Source organism: Arvicanthis niloticus, chromosome 5, assembly GCF_011762505.2.
Source record: "Arvicanthis niloticus isolate mArvNil1 chromosome 5, mArvNil1.pat.X, whole genome shotgun sequence".
Taxonomy (NCBI): Eukaryota; Metazoa; Chordata; class Mammalia; order Rodentia; family Muridae; genus Arvicanthis; species Arvicanthis niloticus.
Window position 1 is genome coordinate 21,276,116 of NC_047662.1, and position 16,892 is coordinate 21,293,007.

The 16,892-nt window shown below is 50.3% G+C and overlaps 1 protein-coding gene across 3 annotated transcripts; it reads left to right on the plus strand.

Moving 5' to 3' along the window:
* The first annotated feature begins 9,126 nt into the window (after nt 1–9,126).
* Nucleotides 9,127–16,087, plus strand: Trnp1 (TMF1 regulated nuclear protein 1). 3 transcript variants are annotated; one of them, XM_076934031.1, is made up of 4 exons: nt 9,127–10,067; nt 10,646–10,742; nt 11,223–11,373; nt 15,385–16,087. In XM_076934031.1, the coding sequence occupies exon 1, from the start codon at nt 9,233–9,235 to the stop codon at nt 9,908–9,910; it is 678 nt and encodes a 225-aa protein (XP_076790146.1). In that variant the 5' UTR covers nt 9,127–9,232; the 3' UTR covers nt 9,911–10,067; nt 10,646–10,742; nt 11,223–11,373; nt 15,385–16,087. The 3 variants fall into 3 exon arrangements, with proteins under 3 accessions (XP_076790146.1, XP_076790144.1, XP_034358415.1); XM_076934029.1 differs by having other exon boundaries at nt 10,646–11,373; XM_034502524.2 differs by lacking the exons at nt 10,646–10,742; nt 11,223–11,373 and having other exon boundaries at nt 9,128–10,067.
* Nucleotides 16,088–16,892: the final 805 nt, after the last annotated feature.

The window sequence follows — 16,892 nt, forward strand, 5'->3', positions numbered from 1 at the left end:
TAACCTTGGCATGGCTGCAGATGTGCGCCACCAGCCCCAGCCCCTCCCACATGCTCTGGGATCTGTCTGCATCCAGCCTGACCTCCCTGTGATGCTGTCTGTATGGTGACATCACACTGAACTTAGATCTCCATCCCAGACAAATCCTTTTCTTAAAATTAGATTTATTTGTTTATTTTGGAAGTGTTTGTGGGGGTGCACTGCAGTGGCACATGTAATGTCAGAGGACCCCCTTCAGGGGTCTGTTCTCTTCTCCCACTCTGTGGGTTCCGGAGATTGAACTCAGGGAGTCAGGTTGGGTGGAGCCATGGCCTTTGTCCACTGAGCCATCTCACTGGCCCCGCCCACTGTACTCCTGCCTAAGGCATCCAGAGTCTTCACACAGGCTTCTCCATCCCCTATGCAGAACCTAGCAGGAAATGCACTTTCCTTCTTCTTTTTGTCTCTCCCCGCCCCCTTTTTGAGACAGACTGAGGGTGGGCTAGAAATCCCTACGTCAAACAGGCTTCAAGCTCCTTCTGCCTCATCTTCCGAACCACCTGAAGCATAGACATGAGCTACCAAGGCTGATCTCTTTGTCTTCTTGGTTTCTTCTTTTTAAAAAATATTTATTAGCCAGGCACCAGTGGCACACTGTGATCCTAGCACAGAGGCAGGCAGTTCAAGGCCATCCTGGACTACAGAGTAAGTTCCAGGTCAGCTGAGGCTACACAGAGAAACCCTGTCCTGAAAAACAAAACAACAAAACTATATATACATATATGTGTGTGTATGTGTGTGTATTTATGTATGTATATATCTTCAATGTGTAATATAAATTATATATGTATTATTGTATGTTGTGGGAGCACATGGCACTTATGTAGACGCAAGGGACAACTTTATGGAGTCAGTTCTCTTTCTCCATTTGTTTCTTGTATGTGCAGGGCATCTCAAACTCAGGTTGTCAGGCTTGTGTGCAATGTGTTACTGGAGCCCAGTCTTGGGCCCACACTGCCTTGTTTCTTTTGTCTTTCAGGTTAGACTAATCCATAGTGAGCACGGTTTTGGAAGTCAGATACTCATTTTCTGGAGTCTGGTGACTCAGTCAATTTTATCTGACCTGAACTCATGTTGTTAAACTAGGCTTCCTTCAAAGTTGAAATCTTCCTGCCTCCATCTCCTCAGGGTGTGATGGGCAGGACAGTACAGAGGCCCCTCCATCTTGGATTCCTGCTGAGACCATTTCGGGTTTTAACCAGAATTTGGTCTCCTTGATGGAGAACTCCATGGAAAATTACCCAACACTATCTGAGGAACCAAAGGTCAGGATAATCTATCTCAGCTTCTGTTAAAACTGCTTGCTTCCGAGAAGCCCCCCTGCAGCTGTCCAGCAAAAAGCCAGGATGTGGTTTCTGCCTTTAAAACCCCTGTATTCTGGACACCCTGGGCCACACCTAAGTTCTCCAAACACTTGCATGTAGTCCCAGCATTTTGGAGTAAAGCATTTGGACTCTAATCTGTGTCTGAGTGATTGTCTGGGGAAAGAGGGTACCGAGGCTCTCTGTAACAAGAGCTGGGATTACAGTGTGTGTCCCCACCCCAGCCCCCCCTGCACATCTCTGGGCTGCTGTCTGCATATCACCCCTGGCCATTCCGTGTGATATTTACATCTTCAGCACTGACGCCTCAGTTCCTCCAAGGGATAGGGTCTTGCAAAGAACAATGTTCGTGTAGAGGTCAGAGGTCAACTCCACGGAATTGGTTCTTTCCTTCCACCTTCATACAGGTTCCAGAGGTTGAACTCAGACGTAAGGCTTTCATAGCGAGCTCTTTTACCTGTAGGACCATCTCAACAGCCACAACATAAATCCTTGACCTTGATCTCTCTACCAAAGCTGCTTCTCCCCCTGTTCTCCTCTCTGCCAGGAGCACCATAATCCCTCTGCTATTTTGCGGGCACTCCCAACCCCCACTAATCCATTCTCAAGTCCTCTCCTTTCCAAATTGAACCCTAACGCATCCCCTTCTGCCCCAAGCCATTTAGGCCTGGCACTGTCCTCTCTCCCATGGATTACCAACGTAATCTCTCCCTCACTCCCTTCCAGCCTAGTCTCTCCAATCTACCTAGCAAAAGCCTCATCTTTTAGAAATGAATTAGATCCACGTTGATGCCCAACCTGACCAAAAGCAGGCTCCACTTCAGAGCTCCAGCCTCCCGTTTTCAAGCAGGCTCACCAGACAAATGAGACACCTACTTTTCTGCCCCAGGGTTTTCATACTCATTATTTTTGATGAGAAATCTCTCTCCCCAGTTCTTCAAGACTGTTTGCCCATCATCTTCTTTCAGGTCTCAGATTAAATATCACTCTTAACCTGGGCTGGACCAACACCCCCACATACATGTAGCAGATGTGCAGCTTGGTCTTCATGCGGTCCCCACAACACCTGGAGCAGGGCTGTCCCTAAAGCTGTTGCCTGCCTGTGGATCCTGCTCCCAGTGGGAAAGAATGCCCCTAGCTCTGCAGAGACTTGATGTGCTGTGGTGGGGGGATACTCAGGGGGCCTCCACCCTCTCAGAGAGAAGGGGGTGGAGAGATGTATGAGGGGGTACTGGAAGAAGGGGAGCAGTGATCGGGATATAAAGTGAATAAATAAATAATGGAAAAAATATCATTTTCATAGAGGAAGTCCTTGCTGGACTCCCTTTTCTATGAAGTCACTACTCTCTCCCTCATTTCCTGGATGGTGTTGTGTTTTATTTAAAAAAAAAAAAAAAAAAAAAAAAAAAAAAAAGGAGTGGTACCCTAGAACTAGAACTAGATGACCTATGACCTGGGGCTGGTCCAACAGGCCTTGGCTGTGTGACATTGACCACTCCCCTCTCTCTTTCTGTTTCTTCACCTATAAAACACCAGGTACAATAGCATCTCTGGAAGCCATTCCTGACACAGAGGGAGCACACAGGAAACAGTGCTGGCTATTTCATTCTCCTTCTAAGATGCATTTCCTAGGATTTGACTGTGCTTTACTTCTGGGATGTGAGATTTGTCAAACAGGGATCACCTAGCATCACATGATGGATGGCTGTGCATATAGGAGGTGCTTGATTGGGTTGTTGAATGAATCCATGAGAGGAGGTATTTTATCTCCCCCCACCCCCACCCTTTGTCCTATTTATCGTTCAACACCAGGTTGTTTTAGTGATGTGGAAACTGGAGCCCTGCCCAGGGATGTGGTGCAGAGGTAGAGTGCCTGGCTAGCACGCAAAAGGTCTGAGTTCTTTAAAACAAACGAACAAACAAACAAACAAAAAAAAAACCCACCTAGCCCTTGAGAGACTTGGGGCCCCAGGGAGTGGGGAAGCCTGGTGGGGTGGGGTGGGGTGGGGGGTGGAGAGGGGTGGGGACATCCTCTGGGGGGGGCAGGAGGAATGGGATGGGGAATTGTTGGAGGGCAGGAAGGAGGGGGATAGCAACTGCACTGTGAAAATGATTTAAAATATTAAAAAACAAACAAACCAATGCCCTCCCTTGAAAAAGCAAACAAACAAACAAGCACCCCCCCCCCCATCCTGAGATCCTTCCTAATGGGGGATTTGAGAAGCACACGCAGAGGAGAGGAACATGATTTCCACTTGCCAGCAATGTGACAAGGTATCAAAAGCACGTGGCACCTACTGCCTCTGTTGTGAACACTCACAGTCTTTTATTCCAGGAAAAATAAGTAGGGCAAAATTTTCATCACTGAAGAGATTAAAAACAAAGAAAGACTGATCTCTCTGGGTGCACCGGCAGGCGGATTGTAGGCTGTGGGCAGGGTGACATTGGCAGTGTACTTGTGGCTTGCTGGGGGAAGACATCCAGTCTCCTGTTCAAGTAGCCTCCTCCTCCCCCCAACATTTAGGAAGCAGAGGCCTCATATTACCAATGCAGGAACAGAGGCCCAGAGAGAAGGGACATACTCAAGCCGCTGTGCATGAAACCGAAGGAGGATTGCTTTAAGTCTTAATGGATTCCCAAGTTCTCTATATGAGAGAGGAAAGAGGAGGAGAGAGGGAGACACACACAGAGAGACAGAGAGACAGAAACAGAGACAGAAATAGAGAGAGAGAGACAGAGACAGAGATAGACAGACAGACAGAAACAGAGACAGAGAGAGACAAAGATAGAGAGACAAAGCTAGAGGAGAGAGAGAGAAGAGAAAGAGTGCAGTGTCCACTGGTAGGCTCAGGTGCTTGCAGGTGTGTAGGACAACCAGAGAGCCTTGGTGATGTCTGCAGGAAACAGGAGCTGGAGGCTGGGACCTGGCTGCCTTATTTTCAGAACTGCTATCTTTGTCTGCATCTGCTAAATTATTAAACTGCCATCGCATCCTCGAGGGTGTCAGGCCAGCTTGCCAGGAAGATGTTAAGGGGGTGGGGGGCTGGGGAGCTTTGTGCTGGGACCTTGAATTGTCTAGGCTGGAATAGAAGTGAATTTCTCAGTCCTTGACCTTTGTCCTATCTCATGCTCAGCTGATGGAGGTTCCTGGTGGGGCTATGGCCACACTTGCCACTCCCCCTGACTTCCTCTACAGCTCGCCCCTTCCCCCTTCTAAGTGGGGCTAGTCCATACTGGGCGAGGCTCTGAAAGCTGGTCTTTGCTTCCAATGTTTTGGACTCAGACGTCGGGCTTTGAGTCAGATAGATAGGAACAGGTTCTTGTGCAAATCCTCAAGTCCTTGTCTGTGCCATAGGCAGGACCAGAGGTTAAGGGAAAGAGCTCTTCTCAGCTTTGCAGACTAGGGAAGGACCAAACTCCATCCAAACACAAGCTCCTGCTCCCACGTCTTCCCCCCTCCTCTTTTCTTTCTGATCCTTTTGTTGTTATTGTTGTTGTTGTTGTTTTGAGACAGAGTCAGCTCTAAGTAGCTGAGAATGACCTTAACCTCTGAGCCTCTTTCCTGCATCTCCTGAGTACCGGGGTTATAAGTGCATGTCACCCTGTCCCCATAACCAGCTTTTGTGGTGCCAGGGGTTGCACCCAGGGCCTTATGTATACCAAGCAAGCACTCCACCAATGTATACATCCCCAATCTTTTCTTGTTTTTAAATTTTATTTTTCTCTACAAGAAAAATGTGTCATTCTTACAAAGATCAGAGAAAATGTAATGGTCCTAATGGAAAAAACAAACAAAGCATCTCCTAACTGGGGATGGTGGCAAACCTGGTCATTTCAGCATTAGGAAAGTGGGAACAGGTAGGTCAGGAGTTCAAGGCCAGTTTCAGGTGTCCGGCCTATTTAAAAGCAGGCTGGGTTAATGAGACCCTGTCTCAATGTGACAAAAAGAGTCCAGCAGGCCAGGCAGTGGTGACGCACGCCTTTAGTCCCAGCACTTGGGAGGCAGAGGCAGGCGGATTTCTGAGTTTGAGGCCAGCCTGGTCTACAGAGTGAGTTCCAGGACAGCCATGGCTACACAGAGAAACCCTGTCTCAAAAAAAAAGAAAAAAAAAAAAAAAAAAGAGTCTAGCAAAGTGTCATGGGGGCCAAAGCACTTGTTAAAAAGTCTGAAGACCAGGGTTAAATCCCTGAGAGCCACCTGTGGAAGGAGAGTATTGATTTTCACAAACTGTCCTCTGACTTCCAATAAGGCCAGTAACACACACATAAGCACGTGAGCACACACACACACACACACACGCACAGACACATACACACACACACACACACACGCACAGACACATACACACACACACACACACACACTTCACCTCTTACTGCTTTAAAAGAAAATTAAAAGTACATTTTGTCATGTTGGGCATGGTGATGCACACCTTTAATCCCAGCACTAGGGAGGCAGAGGCAGGCAGATCTCTGAGTTCAAGCCTGCTGTCCTACATAGTAAGTTCCAGGCCACCAGCGTAGCATGGTGAGATCTCCTGAATGCTGGGATTCTAAGCTTGTGCCACCATCCCTGCTTAAGATTCCTGGAATCTAACCCAGGACCTTAGACATGAGAGGCAAGTACTCTTCCGGCTTAGCCACACCTTCAGTCCCCAGCTTCCTTCTTCAAAGTGCTCAGGTTCTTGGGCTAGTGGTGTACTAACAGGTGGTTGATTTGTCCACTCCTGGAAGTGTGAAGTCACACAAGATAACAGAAAAACAGGCAGTTGCCAGCCATCCCCTGGTCTCCTGCACGGTACTCCTGCCCTGAATCTGCCCATCTCTGTATTATTCATATTGACTCATCCTGCTGTTCTCAGTTGAAATACCACTTCCTGTACCTCATCTTCTCCAGCTGGCCTCACTGGGCAATATGTTCCTGCAGCCTCTGTGTTTCTCCCATGCAGGTACAAACGGTACTGAACTGCCTGTCTGATCACTTGTCTCTGTGCTCTGCCCCCTGAGGTCACCATGGGCAGGGCTTATCCTGTTAATGGATGGACCTCCCCTCCCATCAGTCATCCCAGCAGTGAGGGAAAGAAAATGAATGAAGGAGGGCAAGAGGGGATGTCTCCATGCAGATGACGATGCCTGCTTCAATTCAAGCAAGTGTTTATTAGGTCGGGGTATAGATCTGTGGTGGAACTCTTGCCTGGTGTGCACAATGCCCCAAGTTCTATCACACACACACACACACACACACACACACACACACACACGTGCTTTTAGACTAAAACACTCTATTAAATGTCAAAAGATTCCATTAATAAGGAAAGCTAGTATAGAAGGGAGACTTTATTAACAATGAAAAAACAAATATATATGTATATATATTATATAGTGCACATATATAGTATAGCCTATACATGTATACACAGAAGACAACAAAAAATATTGAATGCCTGATGGAATAGGAACTGCCTTTAATCCCAGTACTTGAGAGACAGAGGCAGGTGAATCTCTGTAAATTCAAGGCCAGTCTGGTCTACAAAGTCAGTTCCAGGTTAGCCAAGGTTACATAGTAATATCCTGTCTTAAAAAATGTTTATAAGTTGTTATTTGTTATTATTGTTGCATGTCTGTGTATGAGTGTGTGTGTGAGAGAGAGAGTGGTATTGGTGTGTGTGTGTGTGTGTGTGTGACACAGGGAGCTTTCAGGAGTTGGTTCTCTTTTTGTTTTCCCACCATGAGTTCTGGGAACCGAAATCACATTGTCAGGCTCGTGCTGTGTGTACTTTTAGCTGACAAGCCCTCTGGCTGACTCTGCCCTTCATCTTTTTGAGACAGGGTCTCTCACTACAGGGTCAGAGACTGGCCTCTGACCCACCGCCTCCTTATTGCCTAAACGTCCTGAACACTGGGGTTACAGCTGTGAGCCACTGCGCGCAGCTCAGTTAAGTGACTTTGAGGGGGATTAGTTTCCTATTGGGAAGAAAAGCCTGCTGCCTCCACGTCTAAGGGACGATGTGAAGGGGCAGAGAACATGGCTGCATTCAGTGAGCACTTATTACTTAGTTATTTGAATTCTGAGACAGATCTCGTGTAGCCCAGGCTGGACCGGTGCTTGCTGTCTGGCTGAGGATGACCCTGCTGTCTTCATCCTCTTGTGCCTCTCCCATGCTGAACAACAGGCATGAGCCATCATAGCTGCCTAGTTGTTTCTGTTTTTATCTGGTGCTGGGGATTGAACCCAGCGTGTCTACTGAGGCACACTTCCAGCCCCTAGTAAAAACACTTTGATCACCCTCTTAGAGAGACCAATGTCCAAAGTCTCTGGAAGGATTTGGAACCCACGTCTGACAGGTTCTCTGGATCTAACCAACGGTTGGTAGGATTTCCCCACATACATACTTCCCTTTTTTCTTTCTTTCCTTCTTCCTTTCTTCCTTTCTTCCTTCCTTTCTTTCTTTCTTTCTTTCTTTCTTTCTTTCTTTCTTTTTCTTTTCCTCTCTTTCTTTTTCTTTTTTCTCAAGACAGGGCCCTGGCTGTCCCTCTTCTCTGCTTCTGTAGAGATTTGCTGTCATGCCTAGAGTTCCTGTCACTTAATCAAAAGGCACCTGTAAACATTTAGAGGCTGGTGAACCCCACCTCAGTTGGGGAGACTGAGGCCTTCCTCTCCCCACTAGCCAGACTCCTCTTCATGTTTTTTGACACTCGGGGTGCTGTCCACACCTTTGGCAGATACTTTGAAACCTGGGGACCTGCTGCAGTCCTTCCCAATGGGGTTCGGAGCTTGCTTCCTGCGGGGGGGGGGGGACCTTGTCCTCTCCCACTGAGACCCCCACCCCCACTTTCAAATAGATCCAATCAGAGGTAAAGCCCTCGGTGTCTAGGCCAGTATTTGGAAGGGGAACAGAAGGGTTACTTGTGCTGAGGGGAAAGTGGGCAGAGCTAGGACGGTTAAAATCCTAGATATGGAGGGATTTGGGAATTGGAGGAATCCACGCATCTCAAAGGGCTCTGATGAATGGTTGAACTTGTTTGTTCATTTCCGTTCAGACTCAGCCACTATCCTACAGTTTGACCTTGAGAGCCGGGCACTGAGGCTCCTTCTGAGTTTCTTTCCCTCTTCATGTAAAGGGTATCGTATCGGGAGGTGTCTTGTGTACTAGCAGATGCACACACAGGCAGAGTTGAAGCTGGAAAATAATTTTGCACATTTTGGGGTTCTCTAAGGGCCCCACGAAGGTTGGCGGAACGGACCAGAAGCAGCGGCTGTGGTGTTCGGTTTGCAAGCTAAGTGCCTCCTGGTGTGCGAGAAATCCAGTCATATGCCCATCTTCCCGTGGACACCCGTCATTCATCTGCCTTAACCAGACCACAAACCCAAAGACATGGGCTGGGAGGGCGTCCTAGCGAACCTTGTGGCCTAGGAGACTCGGAGCGCTAAGTTCTATGCTAGGCTCTCACTGTCACGCGGGTCGGGCAGGGGAGTAGAGGTGACGCCCAGCCAAAAACCTCTTCTGGGTGGAGACTGAAATGTATGACTTTTAAGCATTACCATCGAAGTTTACTGAGGTGACTCCAGGCGAGGAAAGTCACTTATCCACCCAAAACTTGGGGTGATGCCCAAATAGAGCCTATCTGGGAGAAGGACAGGGAACTTGAAGCACTTGGGGACACGCTCCCTGGCTGGAGGCAGGGCAGATTCGCAAGGGACATGCAAGTCTCGGATTGGCTGTGCTGCCATCGCTCCGCCCCATGTGCTATAAGATGCTGGGCGGTGCGTGCGGCCTGGGTGTGGGCTCTGCGGCCGCCTCTCACTAGTCTCGTGCCCAGCTTCTCTCCTCCCCACGCACCAACAGCCCTGGGCCGCCGCGGGGCGGGGGATGCCGGGCTGCCGCATCAGCGCCTGCGGCCCAGGGGCCCAGGAAGGGACGGCAGAACCGGGGTCGCCCCCGCCGCCACCCCGGGAGGCCCTGCCGTCCCTCCAACCCCCTCCCCCATCGCCGACCTCGACTTCGACCCCCACTCAGTCACCGCCGTTACCCGAGGCGGCCGAGACACCCGTGGAAGGGCAGGAGCTGCAGCGCTGGCGCCAGGGTGCTAGTGGGGGGACTGGGGGCGCGGGCCCGGCGGGGATCGGGGGCGCGGGCGCGGCGGCAGGGGCAGGGGGCCGCGCGCTGGAGCTGGCCGAAGCCCGGCGGCGACTGCTAGAAGTGGAGGGCCGCCGGCGCCTGGTGTCGGAGCTGGAGAGCCGGGTGCTGCAGCTGCACCGAGTCTTCTTGGCTGCCGAGCTGCGCCTGGCGCATCGCGCCGAGAGCCTGAGCCGCCTGAGCGGCGGCGTGGCCCAGGCCGAGCTCTACCTGGCTGCGCACGGGTCGCGTCTCAAGAAGGGTGCGCGCCGCGGTCGCCGGGGTCGTCCCCCCGCGCTGCTGGCGTCCGCGCTCGGCCTGGGGAGCTGCGTGCCCTGGGGCGCAGGGCGGCTGCGGCGCGGCCAGGGTCCTGAGCCGGACTCGCCCTTCCGCCGCAGCCCGCCCCGCGGCCCCGCCTCCCCCCAGCGCTGACCTCAGCACCCCAGACCCGGACCCCTGGCCTCCCGGGACAGGCAGTCTCCAGGTGCGGGAGGACAGACCGACGGATCCAGGTGCTGGCTAGATGGACGGCGTCATCTACGCGGAGGAGACAGCGGGGGTCCATGGGGGCCCTGAAAGTGACACTGAGGTGCGGTGTTGTTGACTGGTGTTTTCTGGGGTATAGCGTGTGTCTGTGTCAAGGGGTGTAGGATCCGGGATCTCCCATGTCTGGGCATCTGTGGGACCCTAATAGAGTCGCGCGGTTTTTTTCCCGTGGCTTCTTTCATAGCGGGTTAGATGGCAGCGCCAAGTCCCCTTATAGAGCTGAACTAGTGGAGGGTGTTTGGCTTCCGGAGGGATTTGGTGGCAAACTTTAAGCAAGCTAGAGCTTGCTGCATTATTGCAACATCTGCTCTCTCACCTGTGCTTGTGTGGTCTCTCCTGGTCCCCTGGGACTGTAAAAGCCCTGCCCTCAAAGTTTCTCCATAGCCCCAGCTGCATCCCTTGTGATGAGAGGAATAAAGTTCCAGGATGGAGGAGGGCTGGCTCAGGGCTGTATGACTGGATTCTCCTCCTCTGAGTCTGTGACTCCCATTGGAGGAGTCAGAAACCCAGAGAGATTGGAGGCTTGTCTCCCCCCACCCCCACCCCCATCGTACTTAGGCCTCTCTGTTTCTTGGGAACAGTGTTTCCCATACTCCTAATCACTTTGTTACCTGTTTACAGCCCGATGGAGATATTCAGAATGAGGTGTTTGTCACCTGCTCAGCTAGCAGCCCTCCCCAAAGCATCTCTAAGATAGCTCTGCCAGGGATGGAACCAGGTGACACTCTTTAACCCCCCCCCCCCCCCCCAGGGAGCAGGCGTGGCATCAACTTCCAGAAAGGGGGGGGGGTCTTAAAGGGCCAGACTAGAAATGCCAACTACTTCTTCCTGACCAGGTGCCCTTCAGGCCTCTATTCCTCTGTCCCTACTTGGCTGTGAGTGACCTGGCTGCAGCCTCACTCATCAGTGGAAAGTGGGTATACCCACCTCTAAGGAGGGTTGTGGGGAAGCTAAAACAGGGTCTAGGATTCCTTTTCCCACTGTAAGTCAACCTTTTACTCATTTAAATCACACCCAGAGATGGGCTCAGCCTCTGTTAAGGAGACAGGAGTTAAGTTAAAGTTCTTGGTTTACAAACTGGAAAAAGGATTTCTCAAGGTCACATGGCAGAGAGAGAGAGGGTGAGGTGAAGGGGAGGGGAGGGGAGGGGAGCCTGGTCCTAGGCCTGTGTGTATCCTTTTTATCATGTTCCAATTAGGGAGAGCTGACCTCTGGACCCTGGCTACAGTGACCCTTCTCTGGATCAGGTTCCTTACATCTCTGAATAGTGTTGTCCCTCTTGCCAGAGAAGGGAGAGAAGGAGGAGGAGGATGTCAGAGTCACTCGGATGCTGTCATCCTGTGAGTGAGGTATATTGTGATAGGCAGGGGTCCTCAGATGAACCTGTCCCCTCAGATGAACCTGTCCTATCAGTCCTTCCCTTCCACAGGTAACTTACTGCTGAGGTTTCAGAAGACCTTCCTAAAGTCTTACCTGGAAATCTCAGAACTTCTGAGAAAGCCATACATAGCCCAGGGGTAGTGGGGACTCTGGTATATTCTGGCCTCCCCAGAGGACTTATTGAAGTCCCTCAGGTTATTTTGGAGTTCTGAGGGCCAGAGAACACAGGACTTTCTGGAGGTGACAGCTGGAGTTCTGGCTGCAGGCAGCTGGGCTGCTGCCAGGACCCACTGCTTTCTGGTTTGCAGGGATGGGGCCCTTGATCTGAAGGAGCTTTTAGCTAATGGCATAGAGTGCTTTCTGTCATCACAGTTAGGATTTTCTCTGGGATTTATTGTAACCAGCTTTGACCTGATTCAAAAGTAGTGTGGGTGGACACATGAAGAGTTAGAGATGATACCTGCTGGAGACGGATGGGTGGGTAAGTGGGGGTACAGGCAGTTCTGGATCCTCCCTCCCCTTCCAGATGCCAAGCTGCTCCCTTGCCAAAAAAAGAGTCTGAGCCAGGGCACACAGCTCAGTGACTTGAACCTCAGGCCACCAACCTTCTCAACCAACAAAAAGTCAGCTTCTGACCCTGCCTGGCCCTCCTAGGATCCTGTATGGAGTTCCCGTGTCTGTTCCATTCTCTTCTAACTAATCACCAATCACCACTTACTCCAGGGGTTTCAGGAGCAAACAGGCAGCAGAGGGTCTTTGCCTTTAAGGGTTTGCCTTCCAGGTCTCTTCCAGGTAGCTCCCTGGGTGTCTCCATCCCAGGAAACCTAACTGGGGCTCAGATTATTTTAATTTTTTTTTTTTTTTTTTTTGAGAGAGGCTTGCCTTAACCTCCATTTATAGCTGAGAATGACCTTGAACCTTTTAAAAACATTCATTATTTGTATGTATACAGGAGTGTGTGTGCATGTGTGTGTGTTGGGGGTGGAGCAGGCAAGTGCCACATTGATGTGTCAAGGTCAGAGGAAAACTTGCAGGAATACATTTTCTTTTCCACCAAGGGAGTGCCAAAGCTTGAGCTCAAGTGGTCAGGCCTGGCAGCAGGCACTGTTACTGCTGAACTACCTGTCTGGTCCCAACCGTGAACAGTGATGTCTTGCCTCTACCTCCAAAGTGATGGGATTTCAGGTGCACACCTCACCATGTTGTGCTTATGTAGTGCTAGTATTGGACCCAGGGCCTGGTGCATGCTGGGCAAGCACTCTACCAATTGAGCTACACCCCCAGCATCTGCAAGTTATGTTGTAGCATTTGGCTAATAGTCCTCTATCCCTGAGCAGAAAACACTCTTCCCACGTGACTTCTTGGGGGAAAAAAAAAAAAAAACAGGGCCTCACTGTGTTGTGTTGCTCTGGCTGAAAACTTTCTTGATGGACCCTAGCTTGCAGCTGGAGCAAGGTCAGGGACCCTTGGTGCATTGAGGACACTATGTCAAGCAGTGAATCCGGTTAAGAGATAGGAGAGGAACAAGCTCCTTTGCTCTCTTTGACTGGGCCCAACAGCTTAGCAGTGCCACCAGAGGGCAGTGTAGAGCTTCTTCGTGAGAATTGGGAGCGGAACCTGGAACAGGTTCAGTGCTAGGTGACCCAGTCCTCAGTCACTCTTGTCTGTGGTTCTGGGGCTTTCAAAGACTTTGGGATATGAGAGTCTGCAGAATAATCAGGAAGTGGTGGCACAGGCCCCTAATCCTGGCACTCGAGAGGCAGAGGCAAAAGCAGGTGGATCTTGAGGCCAGCTGGGTCTACAGAATGAGTTCCAGGATAGCCAGGGCTACATAGAGAAACTCAAACCAGACTCAAACAACCAACCAAACAAATGAGTCTGCAGAAGAAGCAGTGGTGTCGGTCCCCTGGGCCCATGAATAAAGGAGTGATTTCAGTGCTGGCTTCCAGCTTGGCTGGGCTAGGATCCTGAACTGTATCCATCATCCCTGGGTGTGCAACTCCAGAAGAGGCACAGGAGAGACTCTAGTAGGAAAGATATGCTTGGATGAGACTCCCACCTGAGGCAGTTCTGCACTCATGGATTTGTCCCACTGGTGACAGCAACAGGTCCTGCCACCACCTGACGACCAAGGTGGCCTCCTAGAGATTAGGCTGAAGTCACTCGTCCAGGCTAAAGTGATCCAGACCTTCAGTGGGCAGTGGCCTGGGTGCTCTGACGTCTCAGCAGCAGAGGAGACTCCAGGCAGGGAGGAGGAAGTAGGATAGCTGGGAAATCCCCAGCCCAATTCTTCCTCCATTCCTCCTTTGACTACGCCCTGACCAGTCGTCATGAGGAAAGCAAGCCCTTAGCTCTGAGCTCTAGATTGACTAACTCCCTTATGCCAGGCACCATGCTAGGCATTCTATACCCATTTTCTGTTCACATTCTTTCAAATTCCTCAAAGCAAGGCTCTAATTCTTTCCATGTCTGCTGAGGTGGGCAAAATGGCTTCCTTAAAGATATAGATTGTAATTCTATACCTGTAGTTCAGTGGGCTAATGACAGTGTTGTTTGAGGGATTTCTGGGTTCTCACTTTTAAGGGGTCAGGTCCCAGGAATGGAAGTATAAAGTACTGGAGGGGTGGCAAAGTGTGTCTTGTGCCTGCTCCCCCCACCCAGGACTGGACACACCCTTGCCAGTTGTCTGGGTTCTGGGGTTGAGTCAAGCTGATTCAGCATACCTAGCTTATGGCAAGGGTGGGCCAAAGATGTTCAGGGCTACATGTGGAGCTGAGGCTTGCCTCTGGGTGTCTCCCCTCCCTGGAGACTTGGGCAGGAGTGTTTGTTGCCAAGGGAGCAGAGAGCTTAGACGCCAAGACAGGCGCTGGATTGAAGGTGTGCACCACCACCTGGCCTTAAAAAAAAAAAAGAACAAAAGAAAAGAAGAAAAAAGGGTTTATTTTTATTTTAAATAATGTGTATGTATGTGTGCAGGTGCTGTTGGAGGACAGATGTGTTGGAGCCCCCAGAGGTGAAGTTACAGGCTTTTGTAGGCTGATTGACATAGGTTCTAGGAACTGAATCTCGGTTCTATAAAAGAGTGGCACAGGCTCTTAACTTCTGAGCCCTCTCCCCAGCCCTTGAGTTTTGAGGGAGGTCAGGACACTAGAGAGGATCGAACTTCTCGATATAAGAAGTCCTACTGAGTCTGACAGAGGTAGTACACACCTCTAATCCCAGCATTCAGGATGCAGAGACAGGTGGATGTCTGAGTTTGAGGCCAGCCTGATCTAAGAGCCAGTTCTAGGACAGCCAGGGCTCCACAGAGAAACTCAAAAAAAAAAAAAAAAAAAAAAAAAAAAAAAAAAAGAATGAATGAATGAATGAATGAATGAAGTGGTCCTACCAAGAAAGAAGTCACCTTACTGAGTGGCGAGTACTGGGGCTCCGTGAATGATGGGACCACTCTGCCAAACAGCAGCATCAGAGGGCCGCTGCAAAGCCTTGGTTTCCACTAGAGCAGAGGTTCTCAACCTGTGGGTCCCAACCCCTTGGGGGGATGCATATCAGATATTTACATTATAATTCATAACAGTAGCAAAGTTAGTTTTGAAGTAACAAAGTACTTTTATGGTTGAGGGGTCACCATGTTAAAGGGGCACAGCATTAGGAAGGTTGAGAACCGCAGCTCTCGGGGAGCATCACCATATCAGGAATTCCTGCAACAGCCCTGGGGAGCTCCATATGCGGAGAAGCGGGGGAGGGGCAGGCTCTTCATTACAGGAACATTCCATTCCGGCCACTCAGACTGGTGGGGATCCCAGCCAAGGACAAAGACCCAAGGGAACCTCTGCTTCTCCGAGCCCCTTTCCATAGCAAACCCTCTTGCCCTGTCTCCCTATGATGGGCCTTCTCAAAGAGACAGATGTGGAGGGTTTTGGTGGGGTGGGGCAGCTTCTGGAAAAAGATAATTAAGGCTCTTGGCATTATTCTTCCAGCTCCTCAGAGCCTCCACTCTATGGGTCTGGACTGACTTCTGCATTCCGCACCTTCTTTGGATACCCCGCCTCCAGGAAGACTTCCAGGACTGACTGTACCCAGTCTCACGCCCTCCTCTCAGGAGCCCTTACAGTGGCAAGGGACTGGGTCCTGGGAACGTGATATACTCCGAATTGCTTTCTATACACTGTACTTGACTTTGCTTATACAGATACCCGAGATGCTCTCAGATTAGCTGAGACTGCAGCAAACATTGCCAGTGTGACGGAGAGAATTTCTTCTTAAAGATAGACTCCTCATTCTTACACAAGTCACAGTGTAGCCCGAGTCCCCATCATGCCTTTTATACCCAGCAGGTCCAGGAGGCCTCTTTGAGGCAAATCACTGCTGTAGGAAACCCCAGTTTCCCCTTACCCACTGCCCTTGTCCTTCCCCTGTGAGTGAGGACATGCCTGTAGCTCCTTGCAGACAATCAACTGCTGCCTCCTAGGGGACACTTTTCTCAGGATGAGGCAACATCAAACTTCCAACGCCAAGTTACATGCACAAAGGAAATCCACTTCTTCACATATCCTGATAGAGGGAAGGAGGTACATTTACACACACTCTGCCCAGAACACATAGGCTTCTGTAAAGTGGCTGTATATCGACTCCGTTCCCAACTATATACACGCAGGAAGAATAAATATAACGAGAGGCTGAGACGTGTGGTTTTGAGGTTCATGTTGCCAGTGTCCTTCCTGCCTTTCCTCTGGGTGGGTCATGTCTTAGTTGACAGCTCCTGATGGGGCTTCTGTTTGGTTTGGGAGTCTGGGCCTGGCTTGCAGACTGATTTTCCCCTTGATTTGGTTCAGAGCGGACCCTTAGGAAGTTTCTCTGTCACCAAGGGTGTGATGGAGAAGCTCAGAGATAGAAATACACATGTGAGAAAGGCTGGCACCCGCAGAGGCTGGGTTACTGTGGCAGTGCATGGCAACAGCCTATAGTGTAGGGTTGCAGGTGACTGTCCTTTGGGGGTCTCCTCAGGAGACTGCATTGAAATTGGGAAGTTTTTTTGTTTTTGTTTTTTGTTTTTTTTTAGGAACTCTTAAGGTGTGGGATTTGCCTAAGAAACCAATAAAGAGGAACCAGGTCTGGTGGCACATGGCAGTAATCCCAGCACTTGGGAGGCTGAGGCAGGAAGATAGGGGAGTTTAAGGCTAGCCTGGGCTACATAGGGAGCCCCACCCCCCCTCCCCATCTAAAAAAAACAGTACTGGAGATATAACTTCAGTAATGAGGTGTTTGCCTAGAATGTAGAAAGTCAAAGGTTCCAGAGAGAGAGCTCATGAAAAAAAATCCACCAGAATGGAATGGAAGTTCCCCACTGTGGGGCCTACAGGGAGGCAAGGGTTAAAGGATTGCTGCCATTGTTGAAGGATGTGAACCATGACAACCCAGGAGGGAAGGAGCAAGGAGAGAAACACCAGTCCTTTCAGGTTCCTGCTGGGGCCTCTCACTGTTAACA

What these genes read in the sequence shown, in the direction of transcription:
- Trnp1 (XM_076934029.1), top strand. Translation starts at nt 9,233, where the DNA reads ATGCCGGGCTGCCGCATCAGCGCCTGCGGCCCAGGGGCCCAGGAAGGG.